Below are 27,341 nucleotides of genomic sequence, written 5' to 3' on the forward strand. Positions count from 1 at the left end.
GAATCTCTTGGTAAAATGTGCAACAGGTAGCTGAGTGGTAAAGATTGTCGTCCCTGACTTGTCCCGACTTCCGAGGCCCACTATTGTCCGCCGCGGTCACGGAGCTGCCGGTGAGAGTGGGTCCCTCTATGCGCCGGGTATTGTTTCTCATTCGGCGTTCCCTTTGATCAATTTTTCCTCCCTTTGACTCTTTTTTTCTTTTTGCTTCCATTTCCTGTTGATGGATGCATCCAAAAATGACTCTCTCGGGTATTACAACTGCAAACCCAGTTCTTAATGAATGTATCAGCCAAGCATATCATCCAACCAGCCGAACAACCTCCGCTGCCGACTTCCAATAATAAGCCGTCGAGTCAATTACGGCGCTTGAAGTTTTATCTCGGCTGGGATGCAGACACCGATACCGACTCAGAGTGAGAGTCAGGCTCATGCAGGACATATTAGATTGACTCTCAGATCCCAGCCGAGCTGAGTTGTCGGTCCGTCTTTCAACATGTTCGGGGAAATTATTTTCAGTTAGTAGGTATGTATGCGTGTCTAGATACGTAACATCCACGCAATATTCACGATTCAGGCGGTCAAGGGACAAGAGAAAAACGTGGCAGTTGTGCAAATTTTAAACATGACAGCTTCACCGACGGATAATACGTCCCATTGTTGCATTGTGTTACCCTTTCTCTATATTCCAGCGCTCTCATCCCTGTATATCTTTGTTTTTCCTGACTCAAGCATCAACGATAGGCTGATATTCGTACTTCGGCCAGAAGTATCGTGTACTTCAACCTTTTTCACGGATGGTGTATGTAGTACTTACATCGATCCCGCGAGCTATTCCCATCCCTTCCTCCCTAGCTGCCCGGGGTCGAGTCATGGCATTTTGCACGATAAACCTTACCAGCTTGTCAACCACGTGTTGAGCTGCTTCAAGTAGACTTCGTCTCGAAACACCGTCTCAAACTCGTCCCTCTTTGAAAACATGGCGAGCTCATCAGCCGTCGCTTGAGTTTGAGAGAAGCGCTGTCTTGCCGCTCGAAACTCTTGTGCAGCTTGTTGAAACTTCTCTTCTGCGTGTGTCATCAATGTTGTTTTGAGGCACTGTGCGCAGAAACTTGGGATCCAGCCCTGGTCTGGCAATGTCCTCGGTAGCAGATGAAGTCCTTCTTTGGTCAAGGACCTAGCTGGAATTGCGTGTCCACACCCAGGGTAAGCAAGTTTACTTCGACAGAAGGGGCAGGTATCCTGAGTCTTGAACCACTTTTCGAGGCAACTTGAGCAAGCAGCATGTCCACACGGCATTAAACTGAAATCAGACTCGTCAAGCGGCTCTGCATCGGACCTGATCTGACAGTTCGCTTGATGACATATTTGGCACTCTAGTCTGATTGGCTCATCTATCAGGAACGTAACCTTGGGAAATGGGATAAACGACTCTTCTGGGTCGTAGCATCGATGAGGCTGAAACCACGGGGCAAACCATGGCAGTATTTTGGACTTGATCCATGATCCAGGAGTCGATTTTGTGCTGGTTTGCTGGGATTGTGTTTTAGGCTGTGTAGTAGCCCGGGTTCTTAGGTATCTCTTTCGAGGAAGCGTCTGGGTCGCCATTGTGCAATATCTGCTGCGGAGGCTATTTTTAAATTCTGTAAGTTGATAATTTGGTGATACTGATCGTGAAAAACATCGCTACCCTGGTATTTAAACATCTAATTTGACAGCTGGGGGGTTGTTGTTCGAATATCCTTTGTCAGAGACAGGTTGCTTTCCATTCGTGTTCACTGTTCGATTCGATGTTCGACCCTCAAAGCATTGACTTCCAAAAAGACGTCTTGCAGTCAAAGGAGATCACTGAACAGTCTACTTCATTCTTCCACGTGTCCTGGCACTCATCATTGATGTTGTTCTATGAACCTCGCGAACGAACGGTTAAAGCTTCTCTAAGAATAGCGCCGGACTCAATATTGAATAGATATACTTCATCATTCTATTCTTAGGGTCTAAATGAATGAGTTGCAAATGAGCGAGACAAAGTTAGTGGGACCTGGGTTCTCACGACAAATTCCCCAGTTGAGGAAAGGTCATAACTTCGATTAACGACCAGGATCCATTAGTTGTAGATCACCATATTACAACGTCTTATAACGGATTAGCTATGCCATCTCATCATACTATGAAACATTTAGTCCTTTTCAAGCCTGCTTCTCTTCATTAACAATGTGTCATTCGACCTTCAGCCACGGAAGAAGTACCCAGTATGTGGAGATATTGGGGAAATTAGAGTGACATGTCGCAAGAGATATTGTGAATCCTTTCCCGATGCCGATATACTTGCAGTAACCCTTGATGGCATGCTTCCAAGGTTGACTTTTCAACATACTAGATTATATGGTAGTAGGGTAGGTAGGGACTATGCCAGATAGACAGGTATTTCTGCATGAACATCCTATTCAGGTGGTTAACTATGCCGTGCGGCACAAAACCATCCGACAATTCAATCATCTCTAGACTTTACGTTCTGTGTAGACAATCCTCAAATGTTGAGGTGTGTCCAAGGGTCTTAGTTGTTGTATAATGATTCGTTGCCTCCAGTTCACCATGTTCAGTCCTTTTCATGATAGACCTTGAAAGGAGACTAGTCATGTCCTGACCAAGGTCTTCTCAGATGCATTCAGACCTAGTGCCCAGACCAAGCTTAGCTAGTAAAGCGCCCCAGAGGCAGTGCATCATCCGAAGGTTAATTCGTGTCCGACCGAGAATGTTTAGGCTTAAGCTAGGCTTCGGAACCGGAATTGGGAAATCAAGGATCAGGTCCGGGACAGTTTCCGGTCTCCGGGACTTGGATCGGTAAATACAATAAATTGGTCGAGACGGAGGACAGAACTGAGTCGCGAAACACCAAGATGGGTCAGGCTAAAGGATGGCTTGGAGAATAGGCTTCCAACATGGCTAGGCTGGAGACTTGTCTTGTTGCAAAGAGCAACTAACTACTGCACAGTTTATCTTTGACTAGCAGCCGTTGAGAAGTAACTGTAGGTAGCTCCCGCCATGTTATTTGCTGTGGTTTCTTGGCTCTGTTATGTCATTAGTAGTTACGGGAGCATCTACCTTTGTGACAACCGTACCTCAGCAGTTTGTATCTTGTGCATGAGTTTGTGTTGAAAGCGGTCAACCAAGCCATGAATTATGTCTATATTGTGTTTATAGATCAGCAGCAAGGATACTTTGACACCGTCTTTTGTAACCCATCATCACTTCTCCACTACGTCGAGTAGCAGAGCTTCTACTTCCTCCATTTCACTTAGAACAAACATATATGTCAATATTTAATGAGGCCTTTCACCATTTCCTATCTTGATAAAGTATTGGCTCTTCATTTAAGGATACGAAATAGAGAAATAAAGTAAATTATTTGTCAACTATTGTTCTCAACAACGTTGTGTGAACTGGTATCAACTCCCTAGCCTACCCTAAACGACAAATCCTTGTACATTTTTCTGGTTGCCGGGTCACAAAGTAAACAGGGGCCTCAACGGCAGAAATATCCGACAAACCAGCGAATCCTCCTCCGTTGAGATGAAGAGTCACTGCGCTTCTCCTTGGTCAGAAGTGACCCTTGGCGGCTTCGTTAGGCAATGAGAGCTGTGCATCAATGGGCCCATGTAAGAAGTGACACAGAAAAACTGCCTGGATAAGGGGCTGCTGGGCAACAGGCGATTCCTGACCTGATCTTGGGCTTTTCTTTTTATATACCTAGGTATCTGTATATAACAGTTACATGCTCGTAGCACCTTCATCTCTCAATCCATCAATCTACAACTAATCTGTCTGTCTTAAAGTGTTCATACCCGCCACATCTTTCCGAACTCCACAGCCTTGCACAACTTCTTTAATCAACATGCCTTCTCTCAAGACTCTGTTCGCCTCGGCTATTATGGTTTATTTGGCCACCGCCAAGACCATCAAGATCACTGCAACTAGTGACGACAAGTTCGACCCTGAGGAGGTCGAGGCCGAGAAGGGTGATGTCCTCGAATTCCACTTTGAGCCCAAGAACCACAGTGTTGTCGCTGGCGACTACCGCTATCCTTGCTCTCCCCTTGATCTTGGCAGTGGTTTCTTCTCTGGTTTCCTTCCCACTGATTCTGGATCTGCCGTAGGTTGCAACGCCCTATATGACTTTCACGAATCAACTAACACGCTCTCTAGGACAAGGTTTTCCAAGTCTCAGTCAACGACACCGACCCTACTCCTTTCTACTCTTCTCAGGGCAAGGAGTGTGCTTCTGGCATGGTTGGCATCATCAACCCTGACAAGAACAAGACTCTCTCCGACTACAAGGAGCGCGCATCAGAGCTGAGCTCCGGTGTTAACCCTGGCAGGAAAGCATTTGGTGGCGAGCTTGTTGACTCCGATGATGCTGACGCGGATGATAGTGAGGACAAGGACTCTGGCAAGTCCTCGGGCAGCAAAGACGACGACGACAACGCAGCTGGTACTCTCGGAGCTCCCTTCGCTGGCGTTGTTGCTGCCATTGGTCTTGCCTATATCATGGCTTAATTTGGAGAGATTGTGCGACGTCAAAATGTGACACGAATATCATGATTTTGTTTGAAGCTGGTCTTGGAACAGCTGGAGTAATTAGGGATCAATAATCACATACTTGAGATCCTGTATATAGAATGTGTATACCAATATAGCGTTTCTGGTTGTTCTTGATATTGCTATGATGATAGGTCTACCTTGGACCGGATGTGGTTACTCTTGGCCTGAAGAGCCTCATGTTTGCATACATATCAGTGGTCTGACTTGTGATTGTTGCTGAGGATAGTAGATAGTGAAGATGGAGTAGGCGATCAAACGTTCGGAGTTCTTTCGGCACGCACCGTCAACTCAATTGACTGACCTTTCATCCTCGACTCCAACGTATAACCAAACATGAAGGCTTTTATTAGCGATATTGACAAAGAAGCACAAATTAATCATATTGATCATCATTTTGAAGAAAGTCTCTAGTAAGCAGCTGACCATTCGAGAATCTGATCCATTTCTAGAATATTCATCTAGGGTAAGCCCACTAATTCAGATCATTGGGAGATTGATAAGCCAGCATGTTAGCGAACCTCGGCAATGTGGTATGACGTCGCTTAAACTACGGGTGACACCATCGCGGGAGTATCGGCAGGCCTCGGGTCCAAGGAAGTCAAACACCGGAGATCAATTCTAAACCCGGCCCACCTCCATCGTCAATTCAATACCGGATTCACAAGCTCCCCTCCTCGATTTACTTATCACAACTCAAGTATCTTCTCTGGGACGAACTAGCGATCGATCGCGAACGACTAGAGACTCAAAAAGTAACACTTGTATGCGATCAATATGCGAGGCGCACTGAGGTGCAGCACCGTTATCCGTCATCCTCGAGTCGTTAGACCCTTGACGGATAGCGGCAAGTATGCAAGAACGTTTCGGACGACTGCAGCGCCACATACCCTGAGAGCAGGCTCATGTTGCCGCAAAATACGACCTGAACTTGCGATTCAAGGCGCCAATATATCAACATCATGCCCCAACCGTTCTCGGTCCATGGCCACAGTAGTCGACGCTGAGCCTATTCATGGCGGAGGTCCAATTCCAGAGTACGACAGAAGGGTTGCAGTGGGAAGGTTACGGAATGATGAACACCAAAGAGGTGAGCATAGTCGGACTATAATAAAATTGTTTCAAAGAACACTGACAATGTCAAGGAATTATTCAAAACTTCCAAAACCTGTATCATGAATTGGAACAATATGACGCCCCTCCTGTCGAGCATCCCAGTATAGAATCGCTCAAGCCGACCAAGAAATCCATATTCTCGTCCCTCTTTGGCTCGAGTGGCAAAAAATCCGCCATCGGGACGATTTCCAGCGACCTCCCCAAAGGCTTGTATCTTCATGGCGATGTTGGCTGCGGCAAGACCATGCTGATGGACCTCTTATACGACACTTTACCCCCGTCTGTCAAATCAAAAAGTCGCATCCATTTCAACAACTTCATGCAAGATGTGCACAAGCGACTGCACAAGTTTAAGATGGAGCATGGAAACGATATTGATGGTGTGCCTTATGTCGCAGCCGACATTGCTCAACAGGGAAATGTTCTCTGTTTTGATGAGTTTCAATGCACTGATGTCGCGGACGCCATGATTTTGAGAAGGTATGAGTGCCCTTATACAGACAATTGTGCAATTCTAACACTTTGAAGATTACTCGAGTCTCTCATGGCAAACGGTGTAGTGCTCGTAACGACATCCAACAGACGTCCTGATGAACTGTATAAGAACGGCGTTCAGCGAGAGTCTTTTATTCCTGCCATCGAGCTACTCAAAAACCGCCTGCATGTTATCAACCTAGATTCTCCAACAGACTACCGAAAAATTCCCCGACCGCCATCTGATGTATACCACACGTCGCTCGACAGCCACGCCCAAGCACACGCCGAGAAATGGTTCCGATTCCTCGGCGACCCCGAACAGCTAGAGCCTCGACCCGAAGTCCAGAAGGTCTGGGGCCGCGAAATTTATGTCCCCCGAGTCAGTGGCCGCGCAGCATGGTTTACTTTTGACGAGCTGATCCGACAACCAAAGTCCGCTGCTGACTTCATCGAGCTTGTTCGTTCTTACGAGGCATTCATCGTCACTGATATCCCCGGCATGACTCACCAGCAACGAGATCTTGCGCGTCGATTCATCACATTTATCGACGTTGTATACGAAGGCAATGCCAAGCTTGTCTTGACAACTGAAAAGCCTCTGTCAGAGCTGTTCGTTTCTCGTGACGAGATTGCTGAAAGTTTGATGAAACAAGGTGTGAAGGGCGCTGACGCCGAGAAAGCTGCCGATAGTCACGACTTGGTGCACAATGTCGAAAAGCTGAAGGATTCAAATCTTTTTGCCGGTACAGAGGAAGCTTTTGCATTTGCTCGAGCTCTTAGTCGACTACGGCACATGGAGAGCAAAGAATGGGTTGAGAGAGGGATGGGTCTCGAGGCGCAGGGCGGACAGCCAGATAAGGACAATTGGATCAAAGCCAGAAGTAAGCAGATGGAGGACTCCATGTAAAGAGCAAAAGATGAGAGCTTGGTTTGTGAAAGTGATGCATTATACCCAGGGCATAGACTCGGCATAGCGAGCGTTTGCCTGGTCCTGTATTGATTGTTGCGAGGTGTCAAATACTGGCCAGGTAACTGGTCGTTTGGATTCAGGCATGAATGTATTTATCATCTACATATTTGCATACATACATAGAGATATATGGCAAGCCTGACTTACAATCTTGGTGTGTTCAATGGATTGTCCGCGCTTTCTAGATTCATGAATTCCACGAATCGTATCAAACCAGCTTTAACAGGGTTATCTGGATCGTTGCTTAATTGAAATCACAGCCGAATGTGCATTTAGCCTTGCCGGCACGTCGAGCCAGGGGTTGCTGGGCTAATAGATACAAGATGATGGTAATTTAACGAGTATCAGCTGGGCATATAGTTTTAGGATCCTGCTTTCATCGAAGGGTTGAAACATCCCACGACGATGAACGCTGAGTTCACCAGGAATGCAGTTTAAATAGCCCCTTGGACTAGAAGTGCCTACTTGGGCGAACTGCCGGTAGATCGTTCAGTTTGACAGTGAGACAATTGAGAGGCGTAGGAGGAATGCCATGTCTAAGACCACGGTGATCGCTCTCTAAGCCCAACCGTTTCAGACCAGCCACTCTTTGTAACCCAAACATACGACAGCAGACGGAAGCGGCACATACGTAGTGGCTGACACCTTGTACATAGTCGGCGGCAGGTGATGAAAACACCAGGTATTTCGAAACGGAGGCGAGATGAGTCTCGTGGCATTTAGATACCCGAGCTTCTTCATTCTCAAATTGACAGCATCCAGCGCAAGACTAATATGAACATGGCAAGTCAAGGCTTGCTGGTGTGATAGGGTCTAAGTAAATAAAGACGTTGGACAACAAGCCACACGCGGTAATCACCAACAGAGCGATACAGGCCGAGGATGAAACAGTGACGTTGAGCGATGTAACCAGCTGGAAATTGACTTTGGGGAATAGCGTTGTGTTTAATTGTATCGTATGTTTGCACATTTCCCGCATATTTGTGACTACGTGCTATGCAAGACACATCGCCTAGCATTGCTTTATGGGATTATTTCGTATCGCAGATATCAGGTGATATTGATATATGAGATAGTTGTATCAGTGGCAGAGGTACTCTGTAGAGGCAGACATATACAGAAAGCAAGTTGGTGGACACGTCGAGAGAAGCAAGCGGATCGACAGAGCATGCACAGACTTGTCTCCAATTGTTTCGATGGAGTCGGTCAATGCGGCACCTGGAAAACAAAGGAGTCAGTTTGTTTCTTTTAATACAGCAATTTCTTTGATAAATATGGGCAACTTTTCGGAAGCAAGACCAAGATCAGAAGGCTTCCGTAGACCGAGCCCGGGCCGTCCGTGCATGTTGAATTCTCTGTCTGTGACAGGAGACAAAACATGGAATTGTTTATTGAGCAGTTCCAAGAAACATAGCCCCGCTGTCTTGTAAACACGGAAAGGGTCTATCGTAACCTGGGACAGCTAGTGATTAACTGTGCGGTCTTAGTCCACTCTGTCATTCCGGACGTCACGACCTGAGCGAGACGTGGAAACGGTTGCTGAAGATAAACATCTATCGGCCTTTCTTGAGCTAATCGATTAACATTCAATAATGCATCCATAAAAAGGAGAAGGATAAGAGAGAGTGTGTGGGATAATTTCAATAAAATCGGGCAATTTGAGCCAGGGTTTATTAAATGAGGAGACGTTTGAGCTTGGCTGAGGTTAGTAGCTCAAGAGCTATCAAAGCCACGCCTCTTCAAGTCTTTACGGATTGGTCGGTTTCCCAGCGGTTCCTGGCTAAGCAGAATCAGCGGGGCACTTTTGACCAATCATTATACTCTCGTCCCTGACATCTAGCGCCAGTAGCCCCCTGTCCAATCCCCGTAAACGCGCCTAACCCCCTGGCTAATATTGTACATGCAGTAGTCTATGCCCGGAAACTTCATCAGAACGGAAGTAAGGAAGTAAAGGAAGCGGAAGATGCAAGGATTAGGCTTCGTTACCTTGAGAGCGGTTTTTTTGTTCTTGTTTTCGCCTACGAATCACAGACTCGCTCGATTCCTTGGCTCCGAGTTCCTCTGCTGATCATCATCTAATTATGCATAGCATTCAATGGAGTCAGCGGGTGGAAACCGCACCTTGCCTCATTTCGTAGCAATTTCCAACTAACTCATTCTTACTGACGCTCACAGGCTGAACGACGGAAGTGACACGACACAATACAGGTTGACTCTTGAGGTGCTGCATCAATGGCAGGTTAAATTTGGAACAATGCGTCTCCGTTGCCCATTGATCCTAAATAGGTGGTTTGCTTTGTGTTGGACAGAGAGAGAACAGGCACACGCTAGGTACTTGCCGTACTTCCCAGAGGTTGCATTCATTCTTACAAAGGACTGAGGTCAATGTCAACTTGTACTGCCATGTATTGTAAAGCTGGCTCAATATGAAACGAGGCGAACAGACCTGCTTTTTAATACAAACAGTAGAGCAATATACCCCGAGATACACGATCAATGCCCTGCCACTGCCAGGTTCAGCTCTGCTGTCGCTAGGATTACCACTGTCCATGCTGTGCTAGCCCAGGCCTCGGTTGGCCCTATCAGACTTGAGCGAAGTCCGGGGGCCTTGTTCAGCCCCAGCACTCCGCTCCTGATCCTAGGTTCCCCTTCTCCTCGCATCTCTGTCTCTCGTCGCCTTTATCCACCTACTTCCGCCTTTTCTATTCTGCACCTTTCTTTTTACTTACTCTCCCAATCCCTTGAGATTGTTCAAAGTCTGAACTGTTTCTTTTCACGGTCGCTTCATCTTTTTGCTGCTGCCTGTGCCGAGTTCAGTTCGTCCATTCGTTTCCACCGCGCGTTTTTGCAAAATCGCCATTGTGTGCCTAGAACAATAACCGAAATAATTATTGCTTCTTCTACGCACCTTACACTCATTTGGCAGCCGGTCCAATCCTTTTTACGTTTTACGTCGTAACTAGCAGTTGAACTTGCGCTTTTACATCACTTTCGCTACCGACGCAAACCCCCTGCTGTTCTCATCTGAGACATCGCAGCCACCCGAACAAAGACATCGGTCTTGAAAACCCCTAACAGATACTATCATTGTTTCCGCCATCTTTTATAACGCCCTTCATTCCAGTATACAGAACAACCAACCCCGCGAATTTCTCTCATTAAAGACGATATATCCTGTTGGGACGACGAACGCGCTTAGTGCAAACCGTCATCGCCAACAAGCTCGTTGTCATTTGACCTTGGAAAATCCAGCAAAGATGCATCTTCGGCACTTACATGTGCACCGAAGAGCCGACGGGCTTTTCGGATTTGGCAACATTGCCCATGAAATTGATGTTTCTGCCGATGCCTCGAAGCGTGATGTTGAGAAGCGAGAACCTCGTAAGTATTTTACCTGTTTACATCTCACTCACAGTCGATTTGAAAAGACAATTATGTGACTGATGATGATGATTGTCTAACTCGTTGTAGAAGCAGTGAGGACCGTCTTCAAAACCATTGAGGCGACATTTGAAGGAGCCATTGGCGGATACAAGACAGTCGGCAGCGAGCCTGAACCTACAGGCTCTTCAAAGGACGAAGACGACGACGACGACAAGGAAGACGAAAAGAAGAAGGAGGCTGAAGACAAGAAGAAGGAGGAAGCGGCTGAAAAGGAAAAGGAAGCCGAAGAAGCTAAAGAGAAGGCTCAAGAGGCCAAGGAAAAGGCCCAAGAGGACGCCAAGAAGAAGGCCGCTCAAGAAAAGGCTGAGCAAGAGGAAGAGGAGGAAGAGAAAGCAAAAGAGGAAGAGAAGAAGGAACAAGAAGAGGCTGCCAAGAAAAAGGCTGCTGAAGAGGCCAAGTCTCGTAGTGAGGCCGAAAACGACACAACCGCGAAAGAGAGCTCAACGATTAAGCCCACCAGAACTCGCGCTCAAGTCACCAGCAGCAACGAACCTTCATCTATCCCTACTGTTATCAGTGACCCAACCGAGTCTCAATCAATCGAATCCATCCTGGCCAAGGCAACGGGCGCCGCTTCTGCTTCGACAACCATTGATGAGGTCGCCGACATTTCCGGAACTTCAGCTCTCCCCAGTTCCACTTCTGTCCCCGATGCCACCGGTACCAGCGCAGGAACCAAGGCAGGAATCGCTTTTGGTGTTCTAGGAGGACTGCTCGCCATGGGATTATTAATCTTCTTTGTCTTCACCAAGCGCCGCAAGCAAGCTGAGATGGAACGGCTCGAGAACGATGATGAGAAGCTTCATGGCCCAATGGTTGGTCGTGGTGGTGCGGCTCCTCCTATGGCTGCCGCTGCTGCCGTGCGTCAATCCATGAGCCCTGAACCCTTTGAGCCCGACACCTCATCCGTCCGCGCAGATGCGCAAGCTCCTCGCGTCAGCCTCCGACCCGTCACTCAATTCCTCCCCAACTGGAACGGTATCGAAAACCAGAAGCGCTCAAGCAAGGGCGCTGCCTTGGCTCTTGCCGTCCCTGCTTCCACTTCTCCGTCAGCTGCTAATGGACCTTTGTCGCCACGAACTCCTGGTGGTAGTGCTTGGGAGCGCCCTTCCACAGCTCAAAGCGTTGATTCTGCCAATCCCTTCGGCACACAGGCTGAGCGTGTCCCTTCGCCTGTTCAAGAGGAAACTGCTTCTGCCCTCCGCGCCTCTCCCAGTCCACTGTCCGAAAACTCGGCCATTGCTGTCTCGGCCCCTGTCTCACCTCAATCGCCCTTTGAAAACCCCGTCACAGCCAGTGGAGCTGCAGTTGCTGCCGGAGCTGCTGCCGGAGCGGCCACAGTAGCTCGTAAGACGTCGATACGTAAGGATGGCCCTCCTCAACTTGATCTGACAATTCCCAAAGCCCCTATGGCAGCCATTCCTGGCAGCCCTGCCGGTACCGATTACAGTAACACTTCCGCCACAGGTGGTGCTCCTGAGAGTCCTTCGGCTGGCGCGGCCGCCATTGCAGCTGCTGGAGGACCTGCCACCTCGGCTGTTCACCGCGTGCAGCTTGACTTCAAGCCTACTATGGATGATGAACTGGAACTGAACGCTGGTGATCTTGTCCGACTCCTTCACGAATACGATGATGGCTGGGTAAGTATACTCCTAATTGTGATTCTTTATCCGAATTATACTAACTCACTCAGGCACTCTGCATCCGACTTGACCGTTCTCGACAAGGTGTTGTTCCTCGAACTTGCCTATCAACCCGCCCTGTGAAGCCTCGTCCTGCTCAAAATGGTCCTCGACCAGGTCCTCCTGTTAAAGGCGGTCCTCCTCGAGGACCCGGACCTATGGGACCTAACGGCGGACGCCCTCAATCACCCATGGGACCCCCGGGCCGCCCTCAAATGGGCCCCGGACCCCGTGTCCAGTCACCTGGACCCTTCCAAGGCCCTCCCCAAGGCCGTTCCATGAGCCCTGGACCTCGATCACAATCGCCTGGTCCCCGTAATGGACCTCCAGGTGGCAGGCCCATGAGCCCTGGACCCCGTTCTCAGTCGCCTGGGCCCGCTGGTGGACGTTCGCAAAGCCCTAGTGGAGTGAACCGAAGAAACAACCCTCCTGGACCTAGCCCAATGAATCCTTCTCAAGGGCCAACCACCTCAGGCTCACTCAACAGAAAGCCCGTCCCTGGCCAGGCTTATTAAGCCGCCTACTGCAGGCGATAGGGCCGTATGAAACAGGATTAAAAGGACCGGCGTTCTACGATACCACGGAGAGGCTCGAGCATTATGGTCTGCTCACGATTTTTCACTCTTCTGGTGGATGACTTACTCTATTTTGAAACTTCTTGTCATTAACTTGACCATTTCTTTTCCTTTATGTGGCCATTTGAGCCCTATGTCTTCTTCTATCACGTTCATATAACGTTCGTATGTCTCTAGCGGTCATTGACCTGCCGCTAAATCACAACATGCTGTATCTTGTGTCAGTGCGACTACGAGAAGGGTTTTCGACTGTTTGGTTTTTGGAAAACACACGCATGTAGATTGTGGTGTCTTGCCGCGAGACAGTCTCCTCTCCGCGTGGAAAGGAGTTGCGCTAGTCGCTAATGTGTATTCATGTTTGCATTTACTTTTTTCGTGTATCATTCCCTCCCCCTGCGGCCGGTTCCGGGTCGTTGGATGGACATGAAAGGAAGCTTGCTGGCGGGCTTGTTACCGCCAGAAGCCAAGATTTGAAGATTTGAGACGAAAGATAGAAAATGAAACTATTTCCTCGATGAGCTGGTTTTTCTTATTCCCTCGTGTTACCTACCTTCTCGACTACCCCATCAAAACATCGTGACTTGATGCTACATACCTGTGTATGCTGCTGAAAGTATCTTGTAAAGTGATAAAGGAGTACAGGTTTACACAAATCGTACACAAGCCCTGCAGTTTGACAACCTCAAACTTAGAATTTTATTAAATGTCTTACCAACCACTTACACTTCATTAGGTAACTAAGATGTAAAGTGCCTAGTGGGTAGTAGTGGAAAAGTGACTTTGAAGTCTTGGGATATAAAAATAAGTAATCTAAGAAGTATGGTCTAAAGAGCATAAACTGACCTAATAATTTCGTCCCTTATGCTTCTTCTATCAACTTTCCAAATACTTATAAGGAAGTGCAAAAATAAATGATCACGCTGGGGATCGAACCCAGAATCTTCTGATTCGTAGTCAGACGCCTTGCCATTGGGCCACGCGACCTTGCTTTTTAGATGTTTTCTGTTCAACAGATCGGCGTCCAACTATGAAGAACGAGAACATGCACTCGTCTGTTGTAGGTGATCTTTGTGTCTTTGATTTAATTACCTAGGGCTGCTTCCTTCCTGCACTTGTACCCATAAACTTCAACGAGAACCTTCCCAAGTCCCCTAACATAGTAGGTACCTACTAGGTAAGTAATGGGAGATTTAGACTAAGTAAATGCACTTAGCAACCTTCAGACCGTCAACTCCATTCCATTTCATCAAAAATCAGTAGCCCTAGCTCCCAGGGTATCTAGTCATGCGTGGGGACATAAAGACATAATCATCGCTTCCCCTTCGCTGTTTCCCTTTTTTCAACGCCCTTTTTTCAACGCCAAGATTCGGGTCATAGGTAGGTTGCCATGCTGACTCCTATCAGCCTACTCTTCATCCATCAAATACTCCAGGATGGACGTGCCCGAGTGGGAGTCTCCGCAGCAGGGGCAGATGCCCTCTTCTTCATCGTCCCAGTCGACGCCGCCAATCTCGTATCCGCTAGAACGAGAGAATTGGATCCAGTCGCGCTTCTCGACGTCTCGAGAGATGGGAACTCGTTTCCAGATGACAGCTTCCTCGTCGCGGTCTGAGGATGGGTGCCCTTCTTCACTCGGTGCAGGGGGCAAGACTCCAAGCTTGGTAGCACGTGAGTGGCTGTGAAATGTGTCAGAGTCGTCTTCACTGTCCTCATCGTCATCGGGCTTCCAAGCTCTTATCACCCTAGCGCACCATTTCTTCCCTCGGAGACGTTGAAGATACTTGGAGCGCGCCATGTACGAAGCTGGGCCGTCGAGATACAATCCTTCGTCTTTGAGCATTCCACTCATTTCCACCGAGGCCTTCAGGCCAGTGTCATCAAATGGCATGCCTGTGACTTGAAGTTCGTTCAGGGTGCAGCCGAACTCGTGAGAGCAAATGTCATGCAACTCAGCGCCACTGAAAGGAAGGAGCGTGTCAGAAAAATTGACGAGGTCGAGTCGGAGAGAAACCAGAGATGGGAGCATTTTTGGTCGCGGAAGCTTCCTGTTTCGGTAACTCGGATCGAAGGGTGCACGAAGTCCCTCGAGGAAGTCGACAACCTGGTTCCAAGTGTAGCACCGGAAACCCCCACGGGTGAGAGGAGATTCGCTAGAACGCTGCTGAACCTTCAAGTGATGGTCCTTCTTCAGATCGGAATGATAGCAGCGGTCCAGTTTGTGCCGACGAGCTGGTTGGTCGTCATAGTATCGTGCGATGATACGGAAGTTGGCATGAGTAATGCCCTGACGAAATTTTGCAGGGAGGTCGGCAAAGATACGCACAGCTCGAGGAGTCGTGAAGGTGAAGTGGTTAGACTCCCACAGAAACCGAGTACCTTCGACATGGAGAGCTTTGCAGGTAGCTAGAAAATTGATCGCAATTTGATTGCCCTGCACCTTCTCTTTATCTGTCAGATTCTCGGGTGTGAGGGGGGACAGAGGGTCCACGATCGGGGTGGGGGATTTCATGGCGAACTTGAGGATTCGGAGGATAACTTCCATAGGAAGGTAAGGAGCTTGATTGGGTACAGAAGATCGGGTCTTGCGCTTGAGGGGGTTGGATTGCTGCATGTGATTCAGAGACACAGAAGACCAGGAAATGCCATTTTCGCGTAAGATGCGTTTCAATCGCATGTTCTCATCGGCAAGAGACTGATTAACACGGCGGTGGGGATGGGTGAATTCATCCTTCGCCTGGTCTTCCTTATCTCTGCATTCCCAAGGGAATACGGTCTGTATAGGCTGTTAGTCTAGTCCAATAACACACACATTAAGACACTGACCGGCGGATCGTTTGACATGGTCGGAGAAAGTCAACAGACGACTTGACTGTGTGAGTGGTGGCAGAAGGCAGGCCTGGCCCCGAATGATGTTAAGATATCGTGACAGTTAAGCAGGGTAGAAAGTTGTAGAGTTTAACATAAACGTAGGTTGGCAGGAACGATCATAAATGCGTTGCGATAACGCGCGTGCGTGCAGTAAATCAGACGTTTGTTCTTTCCTTTCTTGTGATGCGGTTTAAAGAGACGAGTGGAAAGATACATCCAGCCAAGCAAACGCTCTTTGTTTGCCTGGCGGCGAGCTTGCAGGGTAAAAGACAACAGCAAAGGCGAGAAACCTCAATAACCGCTTTGTGGTCGCGCGCTGGATTGTGCTATTTCTGAGATTGGTTGAGAATGGAAAGGACAAAAAGATGAGGCCCAAGGTGGATGTTCACTAAAATCCGCTGTTTCCCTTCCTAAGAAAGTCGTAGTTACGGTACGGGAAGGTTGTGTGACGTGATGCGCTCCAGTCGAGTACTTGCGGAAGGCGCACCCCTCTAGGTATCAGACAAGTTGGCCGCTTGAGGTACTAAAGACGAAATTAGTAGGTCATTTTATGCAACTCAGACCATGGGCTTAGTTCGTTTATTTTTGTAACCTTAAGCTTTTTAGAGGTCTTTTTTTCTGCTGCAAGAGCCCGGCCGCGGGGCAGATGGCAGAAGACGGCAGTCACCAATCAACCGGGTTGAACTTGCTTAAGCCAGTATCAAGATGAATTACAGTACTCATTGTAGGTGGATTGTGAATGTAGGTACATATCTTTGTGATGGCCCTTTAATTCACCGTATCAGAAATCAAGTCGTGGCTTTCTGTAGTATTTTCTACTAGGGTAGGTCTGTGGTGATACTTCTGACTGAACGTTTCTTTCAATTTGCAAACATAGAGGGAAGGTAAAAAAAACGCTGCTAGCCGTGGGCGTACTTGCGTTTGCCGCGGATTGTATTTCCCAAAAGTGGTAGTTTATGCGATCGAGATCCAGACAATGCCGTAGAAGAAGCTTATATGCGAAGCTCAAACAAGTACTTAACGACATTGTCATTTGGTGTTGCCAAATATCCGTCCAAACAGAATGCGATGCAAGCATACAGGCTTGCTGGTCGGTCGCTTCCTTTGACGATTCTAGATACATCATCAGTCACCATCCAGACCATGACCAGATTCCAGGGTAATATGGCTGGTCATATAGAGAATTAAGGCTGATTAGCCTAATGCTTATAGAAATAAGGTTAGTATCGTATAATTGAGAAGATAAGCTTATTAAAGCAGTTTAGGATAATTAATAATGGTCAAGAACTAATAATTATCTATCTTAGATAATGGTAAATAGTAGAAGAGCCAGCATCTAAGACAAGTCTTAGTATATAAAAATAAACAGCCTAAGAGACCTGGTCTAAATAGCTCAAGCTGGCCGATTAATTTCGTCTCTTATGCTTCCAGCGGCCAGTTTTTCTGATGCTACCCCAGTACGATCTTGATGAGCAGCGGATTTCCAGCTACCCCTGTTATACTAACTAACTTGGGTGTTACCTACCTAGGTAGGTACAGGTCGATCTTCACTGTAGCTGCAACTGCACCCGTTCTGGCCCCTCCCGTCCATTCCTCTGTTCCCCACTACAAGGTGCAGGGAGGTTGATCTTCTCGAATAGCCATCCGTTCCATTTCAACTCCTTTTGATATCAACTTGAAGTCAATAGTAGATTCACCGTAAAAGAGTCGATGCCTGTAGATAAGGTTAGGCTGTAGAATAATTGATTCGATTACACTGGACCCTTCGGCCTATTGCAACCGAGGAAGCAAATATCAAACCGTCATCACCTGCACCTCTAACTGCACTGAGATGTGCTGCTCAACACTTTCCACAGGTATATAAGCCTCTTGTCACTCCGCAGTATCAATTGCCGTCTGAGCTTCCGTGATTAAATCAAACACCCTTTCAAAAGGTCCAAAGTAGTGCTTGATTGGTAGACAATCGTGATACGATTCAACAAAACACCTCCTGCTTCCGGGGCTGATCGTGAGCGTGACGTCACCATTCATCGAAGCTCGATCTCAAACACCCCACTGTGCCTACAAATCAACACAACATCGATGATGAAATCGCTACGATTGTGCCATGTTGGCTTGCCTGCATTGGTACGTAAGCAGGTAGCTCACCCGAGGAGGTATATAACTGTGCTGGGTCAGCTCCAAGCTTCACATTCTAGCTCTGATCTTATCTTCAAACACCTACAACAACAACAACATCGCTCCATCAGATTCTTTACAACTACGCCAAACAAAATGTCTTTCTCCAACGCAAACACTGGCGACGCCCCTGCCGACCCGTACAAGAAGGCCAACGCCGAGGATGTTCCCCTCCAGACCAAGATTGAGGATCTTGTCCACTTCATCACCAAGGAGAAGTTTGGCATGATGACCACCCGCGGTTCTGAATCCGGCAACCTTGTCTCACGTTGCATGGCGCTGGCCGCCACCGTGCGTTATTCAAATACCCATACCATTTATCTATGGCATAACTAACGAGTTCCCAGGAGACTGGAGGCATCGACCTTCTCTTCCACACCAACACCGAGTCTGGCAAGACCGACGACCTCGATGCTGACCCTCACGTCAACATTTCCTTCATCAACGCCTCTGGAGAGTGGGCTTCTATCGCTGGAAACGCTAGCATCAGCACAGATCGCAGCCTCGTTGCTAAGCACTACAGCCCAACCCTCAAGGCTTGGCTCGGTGACCTCGGTGACGGCGTCCACGATGGATCTGAGAAGGATTCCCGCATCGGTATCATCCGTGTCAAAGCCGTTTCTTCAACATACTCTCTCGTTTCTAAGAACTTGCTCAGCCGAGTTGCCGACATTGCGTCCAGCAGCGTCACTGGCAAGCCTGCCTCGCCCAACACCCTGAGGGAGATTTCGGAGGGAGATGTGCGCTCGTGGAGAGCTTCGCGAGAGTAATGGTCTGGATAATGCAAATCTCGCTTGTACGATAGGACTTAATATCAATGGCGATACGAACTCATGACAGCATTAGTACACAATCAAAGTTGCTTTCCATACTCGGCGTTCCATAGCTTGTCCCACTTCTCTTTGTCAACAGCAAATTGTCGCACGTAGTCGAGCTCCAGCTCGTGTGTCCTTCGTCCAAGAAGAACAAGACTGTGAAGAGGAGGGCCAAGCTCCTCATCAGTAGAGCAGAGTTCTTCTAGCGTACCAGCCACGAATTTCTCTGTTTTGCCTCCCACACGAGCAGCACCAATGGCAAGGCTGTCTTTAGTGTATACACCCTCATTACGTTCCTCCTCAATTTCCAACATTTGCTGAGCACATTGGCCCACGGTCATGTAGCGAGGGGGCTCGTAGACGAGGCGACCACGAGCCATGTTCTCGAGACTTTGCTCCTTGACCTTGATATCCACCAGAACCAATGTATGAAGGCCAATCTGACGGTTCTCCTTTATGCGGTCGTAGAAGGATGCAGGCTTCCAAGTGTCTGTGAAGAAAACCATTGACACGGTCTGACCGAAGTTGTAGAGCTGAAGGCCGCAGGCACCGATACCGGACATGATGGAGGCATTGGGAACTGTTCCGACGGGAATTTCGAGTTCTCGTGCACGAAGGACGAGGTCTGTATGTGTTGTCGCACTTTAGAATGTCAGTTTCGCACAGCAAGATATCAATCATGCTTTTATCTCATACCCAAAAGGATCGCCAACGACAAGGAATGCAACATCCTCGTTCTGCGCGTTTCGGAGGATCTCGTCGCTGTTGGATTCGACCATCTCACGGTCAGCTACCGTGATAGAGCGTCCATAGTAGGATTCCTAGTAGGAATATTGTTAAGATTTATCCACATGAGGCCATTGTAGGGTATGTATATACCAAGACGGATTGCTCAACCAGCAGAATGCTAGTGTAGGCTTCGAGATAAACCCTGGAAGCCTTCTTGACAACTTCTAGACCCTTCACAGTGATGTCTGTCTCGTCTGAAAGACCAAGACCCACGAGGTACAACATGATTGATACTTTTCACGCAGTAGTATTGTGATATATATTGTGGTGAAAAATTGTCTTTGGGTCGCGATACAAAAAAAAAAGGTGCCCCGCGGCGGGGTAGTTTTTAGCGTTCTACACCTGTGACCTCATCTAGCTTATTCCGCATCCCTGTCAGTGGTTTGGTTTCGAATAGGGCCCGGGCGACATGCGCATCAGGGTATCAGAAAAATTGACCGCTGGAAGGACAAAGGACGAAATTAGTAGGCCAGTTTATACACTAATTTGTTCAGACTTCTTAGGCTGTTTGTTTTAATATCATAAAGCTTGGAGACTCACTCTTCTGGTATCCTCTGGTCTAGCATGCGCAGGCGGAGTTTACACCGCTTGAGATTCTTGACTTGGGATCATTGGACATATCATTTGATGTGGGAAAGTTGTTATGTGCTGCCTTGTTTTTCTTTTCTACATTTAATACAAAATTAAAATTACACATGTTGGTTGGACAAAATATTTCTCTACTGTGGTTCGCTCTTACATGAAGATTAAGTCGCATTTTGGCTATCATACTTCAGAGCCCGGGAAAACCTATACTTCCTGCTAGAAAACGATATGAAATACAAAACTCCAAAGAGCCATTTCATTTCGCTAGGGGGCTCGGTAGAACTATGAAATATTTTTTCCATGGTTTATTAGTGCTCTAGGATTTGCCCGAGCTGTACATGCGACGACGAAATATAGGTAGGTACGGTAAGGTTCCCGCATGTTTAGCGGCCGTCCCACCCTCGCCAAACTCAACTTGGACCAGTTTCGCATTGCTTCCCAAACATCATCTCTCCATCCATCATCATCCACAATGTCCGATTCAAAGAAAGAAGGTGCCTATGGCGGCACGCCATCAGGCGATACCGACTTCCGCAAAACATGGGATCTCGAAGAATATGCCGCCAAGGGCAAGGAACGCGAAGCGAAGGAGAAGGAAGAGGGCAAGGCGCGTTACGAAGCCAAGCTCGCGGGCAAGAAATACTACAAGCCTTTGACCGGCGACGAAACATACACATCCGCAAGACGCCATGTGATAGATTTTACACAACAGATTGGAAAAACGCAGCTCGTCCCAGGGGGCGCAGGCGTGGGCAAGCGTGGTCGCGGAGCTGGTCAATACTGTGAGGCTTGCGACCTCACGTTCAAGGACAACAGACAGTACATCGAGCATATCACTACACCACAACATTTGATGAACACGGGTCAAACGATGAACGTCAAGCGTGCAACAGCAGAGGAAGTCCATGAACGCATCGAAGCATACATCAGGCGAAAAGAGGATCTCGAGAAGGAGAAGCAGACCAGCCTGCACGAGCGACTACAATTACGAGAAGAAGAGGCCGAAAAGGAGGCAGAGGAGCGGCGGAAGAAGAGGAGAGACGAGATGGAGAGAAAAAGGCTCAAGCAGGAGGAGGCAACTAAGGTGAAGACAGAGTACGGAGAAGACGTGCGCATCGAAGGTGAGCATGACGAGGATGACATGATGGCTTCGATGGGCTTTACTGGATTTGGAACGTCAAAGAAGTGATGGATATATGGACTATTTAGTGATACCCCATGTTCAACATGGCCTTGTATGACGGGCTTTGATCCTCAATGGATCGATCAATTATCCGACTACCTACTCATGGGTAGTAAACATGAGCACTGCAAACATTGTCGATTAGGTTGTTTTGATAGAAGATGGGGCGTAAAAACATAGAGTGTTCGAATCTTTAATATACAAATGGATCTTTTGGAGCATATTACTATCAGCGCCGGACGGATGGTTTGTAACCAGTACTTGAGCTATAACTTTGTTCCCAGTATCGGTATGTAGCTGTATTGTGAATTGCTTCATGCGCAATCCCGTTTATTGTCGACCAAACCCATGAGCGGGGCCGTTAGCTCGGCTCCCCCACCACTCCGACTTTCGATCCACTACTAGTACTCACTTTAGGTATCACCAAGTTACATACTGCTACTGTTTGATCCCACTACAGAATCATTCGTCTTGCATACAGTCCTAACGCATTAGTTACAGCTCCTGAAACCTCTCTCTAGTCCCCAGCTACTGGCAATAGCCCGGAACAAGGTCTTGACAGGTCGACATAATGGCTGCGAGTTCTGCGCCCGCGGCTTCGTTGCTGAAGCGACAGCTTAAAGAGATGCAGGCGGGCAAGGACCTCCCTGGGATTTCATGCGGACTCGTCAACGACGACAACATCTTTGAGTGGGAAGTGATGCTCATGATCAGCGACGACTGTAAATACTATGGCGGTACGATCAAGCCCCTCGCCCAGCTTTCCATAACCCCTCATGACCTCGGGCGCGTAGCTAACCTCTTGCCTGCTTGTAGGGGGAAACTTCCGTGCCCGTCTATCATTCCCACCGAGCTATCCGCATATGCCTCCCTCTCTCACCTTCCAGGAGCCAATCCCCTTTCACCCCAACATTTACGAAAACGGGAAGCTCTGCATCTCTATCCTGCACCCACCCGAGGACGACGAGTACGGCTATGAGGATGCATCTGAGCGTTGGAGCCCTGTTCAGACACCTGAAAGCATTCTGATCAGTACCATCAGCCTCTTCCACAGCCCCAACGACGAGAGCCCTGCGAACGTAGAGGCTGCGCGGACGTTCCGTGAGGAGAGGGAAGGCAAGCATAAGGATTTCCGAAGACGCTGCAGGAAATGCGTAAGGGAGAGCCTGGGAGAGGATTAAGTTAGTGGTTATATATATGAACGGTTTATGGGTGTAGGATGCATGAGCAGTTCGGCGTAAGGTGGCTGAAAAGGCCGCGACGACATCATCAGTGTTTTGAGCGGAGTCATGGAGCTTTATCGTGTTTTATCATCATCGAGATCAATCAGCTTCTCTCTTCCGCATCCCTGAACCATGCATGGATGGCATTTAGTTATTGGCATCTCCTATCACCCGCAGTATCTAAGTGCCTTCTTCGCCAACAAGCCCAATGACCTTCCCAACTACACGATCCCATTCATGATCCCATCGTAGGGCGCCTTCGCTAACAGCACCTTTCTTCAGCCGGGATAGTTCTTCGTGTCCTGAGAAGCCCAATAAGCGTGTAAGGATATCGGCCAACTCGGACGAGGTCTCGAAACCACACCCGTTCTGCCCCTCCTTGACGAGTTCGCTGAAGCTTTCAAAGGCTGAGTAAGCTGCAACAGGAAGGCCTGCGCCAAACATGTCCACCACTTTCATAGGGAGATCAACGCCTGAACTAGACTTGTGCAATGAAATGCCGAGATCTGCCGAAGCAAGCAGTGAAGCGTAGTCTCTGGTGGATAGCCATGCTGTTAGGATGCGAATGCCAGGCAATTTGCCCTCGTCCTGAAGCGCTTGGATCCGCTCCAGGTAATGTTCCTTCTGCGGTCCCTTCCCGGTGATGATGGCAAGGATAGGCGCAGTCTCTGCAGTGCTGGCATAAGACACGAGAGCATCGAGAAGAAGGCCAAAGTCCTCATCCGGCGTCCATGAAGTGCTACTAACAATGAGACGTACTGCACCCTCGACGATATCTTTCGCAACCGATTTCGTTTCTGCAAGCCGAGACAAGAACGCGTGACGCTCATTTGCTGAAAGGATGGGCTGGAAAACCTCGGCAGGTCGGTCATGGAGCGTGTAGACGGAACGCTTCACGTTAAAAGGTTTGACCTTGAGTTGACGAGCCATAGCATTGGTGACGGCGAGGTTGACATCTCCCAAATAGCGTCCGAAACCAGTTTCGTACCAGCGATAGATAGGAACAAGTGGCTTGTAATACCACTTGTTCTGTGCCAGGATGGTGTAGCCGTAGTTGTGCCAATCTACCACAAGCTTGCTGCCACGAAGGAGAGATACCATCAGTGCAACATGAAATGTAGGAATGGAGGGAGGATTCTTGTAAAACGTCAGTTTCTGTAACATTCGAATACTTGTAGAGCCTTGTTTAACATACTTGAATGATTATCCATTTCGCAGCAGGGGCATCGTACATCAAAGTACGGAACAAGCCCCAGAACTGCCAGAGGACCTTGAGAGGAATATTGAGAAAGAATGGCAAAGTGCCCCAGCGAAGTACTTCTGGTTGCGGCGGGAGCGCATACATGTTGACTCGCGGGTTCCCAATGAGATCAGGGTGTCTTGAGGTTTCTACTCAGTATTAGCTATAAGTGAACTGCACGAATCGAGACAACTTCTAACCTTTGTAACCGACGATATCAACTTGACGCCTATGCTTAGCAACACTCATGGCATGATATTGCATTCGAGGACTGCGGCCAACATCACCGACGACGAGGACTTGGATGTGATCATCTTCAGGCTTCTCAGCTGGTTGGTAGCGAGTTGGTATTAAGCCAACGACACCACTGAGCAGCCATACAAGGACGATGCAGCTAATACCGCCCGCGATGACTGAAACAAAGAATACGGTTGACATGTTGAGAGGAAGGAACCGACAATCATGTCATGACGTTTAGGCTAATCGGGCTGGTGGTGCTCTGTCGTTACTGGGTTATCTTTGTTGGTGTATCTGTACGTGTTGGTGTTGGCCAAGGCCACCTTGCATTGGCCAGGTTGAGGTTCCACAGAAATCTACTATGCGCACAGGTAAAATGCACACTCAGCACTTCTGGACCGTGATTTCACGGCTTGAATGTAGGTTCTTTGACAGGGGGTAAAGCGACCAATAACAGATAAATCGATCTTTATGTTTGGGGAGAATTAACCCTAGAAGATGATCAAACGCAAAGGCGATTTGGCAATGAGCGATTCGATTGGTACCTTTGTAGAATTCTGTGGGAATAGACAGGTCTTTCCACAACCTTTCTCATCCATTCCACGCTTAAACTTTCTGTCAGGGGAACCCATTAGAAAGCATTGTTGGACGTTCCATACTGTAGGGGAGATTACAAGGGTGGGATGTATTAAAAAGCAACGCATCAGGCTCTTCTTATCAGAAACGTCACTGTACGTCTTGTCAACATGCAAAGTAAAAAGACGGGAGATTATCGCATCGCATCGCATCACATCACATTGAGATGAAGTTCAGGGGTCAAGGTGCAACGCAACGCAACGCTGCTGCGGGGTGCCTTTCGTGACTGGCCCGGAGGAGCTAAAGCATCAAGGGCACTAACTTTTAGCGGGCAAGCAGGCCGCATGCAGGGGGCAGACCACCCAATTGAGCAAGTAACCAGTCACAACAGACCTCTTCCCCAGCATCCCCAGCCAAGCTACAGGCCCTTGAGGGCCGATGCATGATCCAGTATCATCCAGTAGCAGGATCAGGAAGGAGCGATTTCAGTCCAAGCATCAAGTGACTCTGAGATTCTATCTTCTCGGCAATTGGATAGTAGTAACTTGAACAATTCTTTCACCGACTTCAAAGTAATTCTGCAATTGACCCAAAGATTCAGTAACTTTCTTCGCCCTGAGCTTTTTTATCCATTGTATTTTAGGTCGCATTTCTTGGCCCCGTCGATCGCTGCTCATTCGGGTTCTCTCTACTAACTTAGCTCCACGTGCTGGAGTCTCCTATCTCTAGTCCGCCACAACCACCGACGGCTCTTTCACGCCTCCCGCGTCCGTCTTTGAAAAGGATCCGTGACATCCCACGATCCCTTTCTACTTTTGTTTCCTTATTAGCGACCCAGTATAGCTTTTTGTAACGCGGTCGTTTCACAAGTACAATTTCTCACTCGACTGATGACGTTGCGATTGGTTTTCGAAGAGTCGTAAGGACTCTCCCACGTAGCGAACGAATACTTGCGCCGTCCACCGCCTTCGAACGACTCTTCCAGCAAGACCGAACTCTTGACTTCAGCACAACCGTCGAGCCCTGGAACAAAATGGCATCTTCATACGCCCTTCCAACGTCTTCTTTACCGCATGCGCATCAAACCCATATGCATTCCCACACACGAAGTACATCTCAATCGTCGCTTAATAACCTCAGACGACAGTCTACGTTCTCAAACGGCAACCTACCCTCAGTACCTGATGAGGACCATGGTCACGACGCTAGCCATGACCATGGCGACGGAAACTACATCGCACACTCACACAACCCGAGCGTCCACAAGCATGGACACAGACACTCCCGCATGTCCAACACAAGCGCATCCATTGCCCGCGAGAAGCTCCCTCCAGCACCATTGAATACACTAGAGGGTTGGACAGAAGAAAGGACACCCGGAGGCAGGAGCATTCTCTCACCGGGTCCTGCATCGGCCAATATCACCTATTCTCCTCCCGATCATGCCCACGACCATCCTCATGACCATCACGACCACCATCACGATAATTCACACAACCATTCCCACTCCCACTCGCATGACCATTCTCACTCTCATTCTCATTCTCACGACCATAGCCACAGTCATGACCATCATGGCCACTCACATTCGCGCGATGATGACAAGGGCAAAAGATCAATGTTCACGAGGATGATTCTTCCGTACACAACAGGATTCCCCATTCTAAACGCCATTCTAATTGAAAAGGATTCCAGACGGATCTTCTACTTTATGGCGTATGTGTTGACTTTTCCCCAGGTCTGGAATGTTAAGCTAATTTGGATGTTCGTACAGGCTCAACTTTTCGTTCATGGCTGTCCAGGCATTTTATGGCTACGTCACAGATTCACTTGGTCTTCTGAGTGACAGTATTCATATGTTTTTTGATTGCGTGGCGCTGATGGTTGGTTTGTTGGCTGCTGTCCTGAGCAAATGGCCTCGAAGCCAGCGGTTCCCATATGGCTTCGGCAAGATTGAGACATTGAGTGGATTCGCCAATGGCATTCTATTGATGTGAGTAACTTTCGGGCCGTATGCAGGTACGTTGCTAATTGCTGTGTACCTAGGCTGCTCAGTGTGGAGATTGCCTTTGAGGCGTTCGAACGGTTGTGGGAGGGAACACAAACGAAGCGACTGGGCGAGCTATTTATTGTAAGCACCATGGGCCTGCTCGTCAATCTGGTAGGCATGATGGCTTTTGGCCATCACCATCATGGACATGATCATGGTAGCGATGGAGGCGGCTGCCATGGTCATGATAACGAAAACATGCACGGCATTTACTTGCATATTCTTGCCGATACCTTGGGCAGTGTGTCAGTTATTGTGTCGACAATATTGACGAGTTTCTGGGGATGGGCTGGATGGGATCCCCTGGCGTCGTGTTTTATTGCCATTCTCATCTTCCTTTCTTCCAAGCCTCTCGTTTACTCGTCTGCGAAGCGACTATTGCTTAGCATCCCCGAGGATACAGAGTACAATCTACGCAACAGCCTCGGTGGTATCTTGAACCAAAGAGGAGTAGTTGGATATTCCTCGCCCAAATTCTGGCGAGACGATCATAGTGCTAGCCCGACTGGAGGTAAGCTCCTGGGTGTTGTACATGTGGTGGCAGCGAGAGGTGCTCCTTTGGAGGACGTTCGGGATCGAGTGCGTGAGTATCTTTTGCGGGAGGGTGCGGACGTCGTTGTGCAAGTTGAGCGAGAAGGAGATAATAGCTGTTGGTGCAGCAGGCGAGGAGTCCCAGCGCCACCAGCAACACCAACATTGGCATCAATGAAGGCATCTTAGAGAGGGAGTATGTTGCT

At 48.4% G+C, this 27,341-nt stretch overlaps 11 protein-coding genes across 11 annotated transcripts; 7 read left to right on the top strand and 4 right to left on the bottom strand.

The window, feature by feature from the left end:
* Nucleotides 1-891: 891 nt before the first annotated feature.
* FSST1_000836 (uncharacterized protein) lies at nucleotides 892-1,605 on the bottom strand (the record flags this gene model as incomplete). Its single annotated transcript, XM_083234905.1, has 1 exon — nucleotides 892-1,605. The coding sequence occupies one exon, from the start codon at nucleotides 1,603-1,605 to the stop codon at nucleotides 892-894; it is 714 nt and encodes a 237-aa protein (XP_083091018.1).
* A 2,287-nt stretch (nucleotides 1,606-3,892) lies between these two features.
* On the top strand, nucleotides 3,893-4,554 carry FSST1_000837 (cupredoxin domain-containing protein; the record flags this gene model as incomplete). Its single annotated transcript, XM_083234916.1, has 2 exons — nucleotides 3,893-4,150; nucleotides 4,204-4,554. 2 exons carry the CDS (start codon nucleotides 3,893-3,895, stop codon nucleotides 4,552-4,554), a joined length of 609 nt encoding a protein of 202 aa, XP_083091019.1.
* An 819-nt stretch (nucleotides 4,555-5,373) lies between these two features.
* FSST1_000838 (AFG1-like ATPase-domain-containing protein) lies at nucleotides 5,374-7,096 on the top strand (the record flags this gene model as incomplete). Its single annotated transcript, XM_083234927.1, has 3 exons — nucleotides 5,374-5,686; nucleotides 5,742-6,192; nucleotides 6,241-7,096. 3 exons carry the CDS (start codon nucleotides 5,374-5,376, stop codon nucleotides 7,094-7,096), a joined length of 1,620 nt encoding a protein of 539 aa, XP_083091020.1.
* Nucleotides 7,097-10,416: 3,320 nt separating this feature from the next.
* FSST1_000839 (SH3 domain-containing protein) lies at nucleotides 10,417-12,800 on the top strand (the record flags this gene model as incomplete). Its single annotated transcript, XM_083234938.1, has 3 exons — nucleotides 10,417-10,540; nucleotides 10,631-12,243; nucleotides 12,297-12,800. The coding sequence occupies 3 exons, from the start codon at nucleotides 10,417-10,419 to the stop codon at nucleotides 12,798-12,800; spliced, it is 2,241 nt and encodes a 746-aa protein (XP_083091021.1).
* Nucleotides 12,801-14,265: 1,465 nt separating this feature from the next.
* On the bottom strand, nucleotides 14,266-15,701 carry FSST1_000840 (uncharacterized protein; the record flags this gene model as incomplete). The annotated part of the gene is made up of 2 exons (XM_083234949.1): nucleotides 14,266-15,633; nucleotides 15,684-15,701. 2 exons carry the CDS (start codon nucleotides 15,699-15,701, stop codon nucleotides 14,266-14,268), a joined length of 1,386 nt encoding a protein of 461 aa, XP_083091022.1.
* A 2,301-nt stretch (nucleotides 15,702-18,002) lies between these two features.
* Nucleotides 18,003-18,676, top strand: FSST1_000841 (uncharacterized protein; the record flags this gene model as incomplete). Its single annotated transcript, XM_083234960.1, has 2 exons — nucleotides 18,003-18,197; nucleotides 18,254-18,676. The coding sequence occupies 2 exons, from the start codon at nucleotides 18,003-18,005 to the stop codon at nucleotides 18,674-18,676; spliced, it is 618 nt and encodes a 205-aa protein (XP_083091023.1).
* Nucleotides 18,677-18,759: 83 nt separating this feature from the next.
* Nucleotides 18,760-19,735, bottom strand: FSST1_000842 (diphthine synthase; the record flags this gene model as incomplete). Its single annotated transcript, XM_083234970.1, has 3 exons — nucleotides 18,760-19,363; nucleotides 19,418-19,542; nucleotides 19,601-19,735. 3 exons carry the CDS (start codon nucleotides 19,733-19,735, stop codon nucleotides 18,760-18,762), a joined length of 864 nt encoding a protein of 287 aa, XP_083091024.1.
* An 832-nt stretch (nucleotides 19,736-20,567) lies between these two features.
* On the top strand, nucleotides 20,568-21,284 carry FSST1_000843 (U4/U6-U5 snRNP complex subunit SNU23; the record flags this gene model as incomplete). Its single annotated transcript, XM_083234982.1, has 1 exon — nucleotides 20,568-21,284. One exon carries the CDS (start codon nucleotides 20,568-20,570, stop codon nucleotides 21,282-21,284), a length of 717 nt encoding a protein of 238 aa, XP_083091025.1.
* A 565-nt stretch (nucleotides 21,285-21,849) lies between these two features.
* FSST1_000844 (ubiquitin-conjugating enzyme/RWD-like protein) lies at nucleotides 21,850-22,459 on the top strand (the record flags this gene model as incomplete). The annotated part of the gene is made up of 2 exons (XM_083234992.1): nucleotides 21,850-22,015; nucleotides 22,095-22,459. The coding sequence occupies 2 exons, from the start codon at nucleotides 21,850-21,852 to the stop codon at nucleotides 22,457-22,459; spliced, it is 531 nt and encodes a 176-aa protein (XP_083091026.1).
* A 222-nt stretch (nucleotides 22,460-22,681) lies between these two features.
* Nucleotides 22,682-24,179, bottom strand: FSST1_000845 (chitobiosyldiphosphodolichol beta-1,4 mannosyltransferase; the record flags this gene model as incomplete). Its single annotated transcript, XM_083235003.1, has 3 exons — nucleotides 22,682-23,656; nucleotides 23,697-23,890; nucleotides 23,942-24,179. The coding sequence occupies 3 exons, from the start codon at nucleotides 24,177-24,179 to the stop codon at nucleotides 22,682-22,684; spliced, it is 1,407 nt and encodes a 468-aa protein (XP_083091027.1).
* A 1,408-nt stretch (nucleotides 24,180-25,587) lies between these two features.
* Nucleotides 25,588-27,324, top strand: FSST1_000846 (cation efflux family-domain-containing protein; the record flags this gene model as incomplete). Its single annotated transcript, XM_083235014.1, has 3 exons — nucleotides 25,588-26,270; nucleotides 26,329-26,547; nucleotides 26,601-27,324. The coding sequence occupies 3 exons, from the start codon at nucleotides 25,588-25,590 to the stop codon at nucleotides 27,322-27,324; spliced, it is 1,626 nt and encodes a 541-aa protein (XP_083091028.1).
* Nucleotides 27,325-27,341: the final 17 nt, after the last annotated feature.

This window comes from Fusarium sambucinum, chromosome IV (assembly GCF_050947815.1).
Source record: "Fusarium sambucinum isolate potato_lamoka chromosome IV, whole genome shotgun sequence".
NCBI classification, from domain to species: domain Eukaryota; kingdom Fungi; phylum Ascomycota; class Sordariomycetes; order Hypocreales; family Nectriaceae; genus Fusarium; species Fusarium sambucinum.